Source organism: Podarcis gaigeae (genome assembly GCF_964106915.1).
Source record: "Podarcis gaigeae genome assembly, chromosome: 10".
NCBI classification, from domain to species: domain Eukaryota; kingdom Metazoa; phylum Chordata; class Lepidosauria; order Squamata; family Lacertidae; genus Podarcis; species Podarcis gaigeae.
Genome location: NC_139686.1, coordinates 18,308,855 through 18,314,279, shown reverse-complemented (window position 1 = coordinate 18,314,279; position 5,425 = coordinate 18,308,855). Strand labels below are relative to the sequence as shown.

The 5,425-nt window shown below is 43.0% G+C and overlaps 1 protein-coding gene across 1 annotated transcript in view; it reads right to left on the bottom strand.

The window, feature by feature from the left end:
• Positions 1-390: 390 nt before the first annotated feature.
• The window catches only part of CACNA2D4 (calcium voltage-gated channel auxiliary subunit alpha2delta 4), a 166,092-nt gene continuing 161,057 nt past the window's right edge, over positions 391-5,425 (bottom strand). Inside the window, exons 37-39 of the mRNA XM_083700047.1 lie at positions 4,479-4,591; positions 2,583-2,665; positions 391-2,087 (exon numbers count right to left, since the gene is read on the bottom strand). Coding sequence (XP_083556173.1) covers positions 1,992-2,087; positions 2,583-2,665; positions 4,479-4,591 — 292 coding nt within the window. The 3' untranslated portion in view covers positions 391-1,991. The remainder of the gene's footprint in view (positions 2,088-2,582; positions 2,666-4,478; positions 4,592-5,425) is intronic.

The window sequence follows — 5,425 nt, the reverse complement described above, 5'->3', positions numbered from 1 at the left end:
TTGATGGGTGTTGTCTTTTTGGTCTCATTCATGATCATATAAGAACTGGATAGATGTATAGAAAAGTATGGATGGGAATGTGGCCTGGAAATATAGAAATTGGTTTGTGTTACATTTAATGGTGAAAGCTGTTCTTCCATGTTTTTGAACCAAGAGTAGAGAACCATAACCCTTCCTGATGTTTGGGGTTGTTTTTTTTTACACTTTTTCCTCAACACACCCTGTGCTCATATATTAAGGTCAGTTTGACAATGTGAAGCTCTTACATCTAAGCACATTTACTTGTGAATGAAATAAGTGTGGGTCCATTTCAGCATAATTCCAGTATGATCTGTGATGGGATTTTGTGGCATATTGTGTATAACAACCAAGAAAGACATGAAACAAAAATATAATGAAAATGTCATATTTTAAAAAGAGGCCAAATGTCAAACACATTTTACAAAAACAAAAGCAAAAGTTCAACAACTTCTGTACTGTCACAAATCTCCCTTAGGGATTTGAAAGTAGGACTTTCTTATTGAAATGCTAGTCATGTCAAGGAAATACATACCAGCAGTCGTGTAATATGGCTTCCTTCCTTTGCTTGCTTTCTCCATTTCTGAGGTCTTCAGGTCTTGGCTATCCAACCATCAGCCCACGCCTGGCACATAAACTACTGGGATCTAGAAACAAAAACTTGGTGTGGTGAAAATTTTGCCCATAGTTTCGTTCATAAGGCAAAATGGCTTTCAAAAGTTGAGAGAAATTTCACATTGTATTAGCACAGCTCTGAGGGGTTACTTTCTTCCCTGAAAACGGATAAAGATTGTATTATACAGCTGCTGCATCCATGAAGCCGTCAGCATGTCTGGCAAAATAATATTGCAGCATACAGTAGGAACTGGAAGGTGACAGTCATATTTCCTGTGCATCTGTAGACTTCCCAAAAGTGTCTGCTTTTAAACATTTGTGTCTAACAAAGCTAATGTGCACACTTAGCCTCGCCATGTTTAATTTTGTAACCTATGTAATTTTGTAACCTATGCAAGGGAGTTATGGCTAAACTCCTTGTCCAGCGATGTGAAGCTGAGGGAACTTGAGAGGTGTGGACAGAAGGAATATTTCTAAGGCTAGAGTTTGTTTGCCTTAATAACACAGAAACATAGGTAGAAACATTATTCCTTTTAGCTCAGTACTGTCTACACTGGTTGGTAGTAGCCATCCAAGTTTTCAGATGAAATTCTCAACCTGCAACCACTCCCCATAATGCATCATGCCTCTTGAAATAGAATACATGGAGCTATTTTCACATTAAGCTGATAAATCTAATCATTGTCTGAATCAGCTATTTTAGATGAAAGCTCTCTGTGTAGCCTTAGAAGAGCTTAAATTTCTGCAGTAGGCAGAGTTGCAGGAACTCCTTGCCGGATACAGGAATCCCTGCCAAAGCCTGGCTTGCCAATATTGTTCTCCAGTTCCTTGACAATAGAAATGAATCTCTGTTGATGACCATTATGTTCTTTAAGAAGGTGATATTCCTGCCTCTCTTGCAGAACTGCCCAGGTGTCTGTTAAGTTAAAAGGGGATTATGAGATGCGTCTCTTTAGCAGATAGTACTGACTGTTCCCATTTTGCAGCTAGGGTAAGTTATACATTGTCCATCCATTTGGCAAATGCTATCCACTGTTCCAGGCCTTTCCCCCACCAGTGTAAACTTTTCCATGCTGCTAAGGCAGGGAGGGTTAGCTTTCAGATCACACAGCTTGGTGAGCCTGTTGGTCCATAGCCATAGGTGCCCCACCCTCAGTTGCAAGCTCCTTGAAGAAAGGAAGCCCCAATTCCAAACACAACACAGCTAGCAAGTTCCTTGGGAGGATGCAGCTGAAGAGGTTCCTGAGCCTCTGTGGCATTGTCCACATGCTCTGGCATGCAGCAGTTGTCTTAAGTGCCCAAGTAGCATGGTCCTCAAAATAGAGCATTTGCCTTTCTGGTCCAAAATAAGGGCCTTGTCACCGCAAGAGAAGAGCTGTGGTTCCCAGAGGAAGGAAGAGCAGGGCTAATGAGGCAGAAATCTCTGCCGCTCCTCCACAGTCCTGGGCGTTTTCCTGAAAAACAAAGCAAGTATGTGGTCAGCAAGTAGAATTTAGAGGGCAGCAAAAATTAAAGCCTAGCTTCATTTTAACTTGGGCCAAATGATTGAAACTTTTTTTGCAGTGGGGATGGCCAAATCCACCTCCCGATAACAATGGATCCATTCATAGGGCTGGCAGGATAAACTGTGTCCGTGCAGAATGTGCGTGCTCATGAGTGCCTACCATATGGCAGGGAACCCAATGCACTTGGCTATATGTATAACGTGTGCACAGGCTTGCTGCATACATCACATCAAACACACACTGATGGACAGGTGGGGGCACTGTGCCCTATTTTTAGGGCCTCCACATAGGCAAACAAGTGAGGCAGCCTTGTGGTGGTTAAAAATGAATCTATGGACTGACATTTCAAAACCCAGCCTATTTTATTTAGGCCAGCACATTATCATGGCTGCTGTGGGGCAGAGCTTACTTTGTCAAATGCAACAATTCCTCAACCCGCCTTACCTCAGGATGGAATGCATGGCAGGTATCTGGTCGCCGCCTCAGCTTCTGGGAGCGCATCCTGTCACATTTCACTGACGCATTATGTGCAGTGCTGTTAAGGTTAATAGCAGTTTGGGGAAATGGTGAAAATCAGAAACAATCCCATTTATGGAGGAGCTGTGTTGTCCCAGAATTCCAGTTTACAACTAGGCTGTACAAGTCATAAGATGTATTCCCATAGAGGTGCCCTTGATTATGAAGCTACTGCAAGGCCTCTACTCACATGGAATGCCATGCACTCATTCTAGCATAAAGGGTGCTGTCACAGGCAGGACATTTCTCAAAATACTTATGCTACACCTGGTAAGTAAAGGTATCCTTGACCATAAGGTCCAGCTGTGGCAGATTCTGGGGTTGCGGTGCTCATCTTGCTTTAATGGCCGAGGGAGCCAGCGTACAGCTTCCGGGTCATGTGGCCAGCATGACTAACCAGAGCAGCACACGGAAACGCCGGTTACCTTCCCGCCAGAGTGGTACCTATATATCTACTTGCACTTTGACGTGCTTTCAAACTGCTAGGTTGGGAGGAGCAGGGACCGAACAATGGGAGCTCACCCCATTGTGGTTGATTCGAACCGCCGACCTTCTGATCTGCAAGTCCTGGGCTCTGTGGTTTAACCCACAGTGCCACCCACGTCCCTACACCTGGTAAGTAGGTGGGCTCAATTAACATCAGCTAGGATTTTTGAGCATAGTTTAATCTGAACACTGCTTAAATTCTATTGAAACTTCATTTTAACTTGGGCCAACTTGATTTCAACATGATTTTAGTTGGAATGGAGCCATCATGGGTGGCTGCAGAACCAAGCAGCAGCTTTCAAGGCTAGTGATCACACTTAATGAGCGAGCTCCACTCCAGGAGCAGTTAGCGAGGGGTAAGACCTACTGGAAACAATGGGACATAAGTTAGTCACAACCACCTTGAGCAAAATTAGGGCTACAATCTACATTTTTTTTCCAGCACTGTTGCTGCAGAGCTAAAATTTGTCTACTGAAGGAGAAACTTACTGTTATATTAAATGTGTCTTCATAGTTTCATGTGTATGCCTTTAAAAGAAGTTCTTCCTTGCAAGTTTTTTAAATAACCACTCTTTCCCCCACAAACATACACACCACTGCCCCAATGTAAATATCCCTGAAGCCTGTTGGTGTCCTGTGCATCTATGCCATGGTTCTGTTCCAGAACAAGAGTCCCTTCAACTGTAAAAAGAAAACACGTGCCCACATGGGAAGAAGTAGCTCCCGTAAAAAGCAGTTTCACCCTGGCATTTTGGAGCTGCAATGCACAACATCTTTCTGTACCGTTCACTGGCTTACAGCAAATAAGTCCATTGGTCCATCTCACACAGTATTAATGTATTATGGTACACAAAGCACATGGTCCACCATTGACCTAGGACTCCTTCCTTAATTAGGCTTCTATTTTGCAAATGCTAATGAAACCAACAGCATCTTCATCTACACAGAACTGGGGGGGGGGGCATACTTCAGAGTGAAGACTATTTTCAGGTTCTAAAGAGAGTTTAAAAACTAAATAGCAAGTCTGATTTCTCTTTCCATCTTATGCCTGGTACCCCTGTGCTTTTTCTTTCTACCTCCTTTCCAGCAATTGAGGAGGTATCTAGAAAAATGCACACAATCAATCCATATAGCACTTACCAAACAACAGTACGCAATCATAATTAGCAGCACATTAACTTGCCATTGCTTTTGCCATGCTTTCCACTAGAACGTATGCCAAATTCTTCCCACCCCAAAGAACTACTAAAGCAAACCCTCTGCATCAATTCACTGTTGGAAAACTATAAACCACAAGAACTGTACAGCCCAGTACAACGTCTACTAGCAGAAAGATATATTTCACTTCTTTAGGTTGCAGTAGGACAGGTGGAAAGTTGCTGCAGTCACATACAGCATCCACAACCAGGAGCAGGAGATTGCTGTTGGTAATTTGCTGCACCACAAACATCCTGTAAGGGCGAGAAGATACCCCCACCCCAAGAGACTATGGTCAGAACAGAAGGTTATAGAATACTCCCCTTGCCCCTTCCTCAGAGGTTTTTTTCCAGTTGGAACTCAGTTCCGGCACTTCTCAGGTGGGTGCCATTGCCATTCTGAGATAACAAGGGAGGTGAGTTCCAACTCTTCTTTTTCTAAAAAAAAAAATAGCACTGCCCTTCCCTTCCCACCACCACAAGCAAGCACATGGTTCAAGCAATAGGAAACAGCAAGAGGGGGGTAGAGGAAAATATATTTAGTTAATAAATGGGAATACTATTAGGGAATATTCAGAACTGAGTTGAAGACTGCCACTTTCAATTACACAAATACAATTTTATTGCATTGGAGGCAGAATGGTTGAGAAACTTGAGGTGTGGGTTATAAAGCAGGACAAATCCTTGTGTTAATACTGTAGTGCAGCTCTTGTGTAAATGGATTGATATGATACTTGACTCTGGATGGGAATGTAGCATCTACATACATTGTGTGTGTGTGTGTGTGTGTGTGTGTGTGTGTGTGTGTATCCATGCACAATTCAGAGGTTGTAGGTTTTTGAGTGTTCATCTTCAATGTACTCTGCATTATAAGCATAGTGCTCACGCATGGAAGGGCCTGCAGAAGAACTAATTATGTATGTGTTGAAGCACATTGACTTAAGTACACCACAGTTATGTGTGCCAAGGCAGGATTGCAGATTCAGAGTGTGTGTTCAAGCCAGTGTAAATGTATGTACAGGACTGACCTGTGTATTAAAGTGTATGTATTAAACCCTATACAGCTATGCATGGGAGCCACATTCAAAG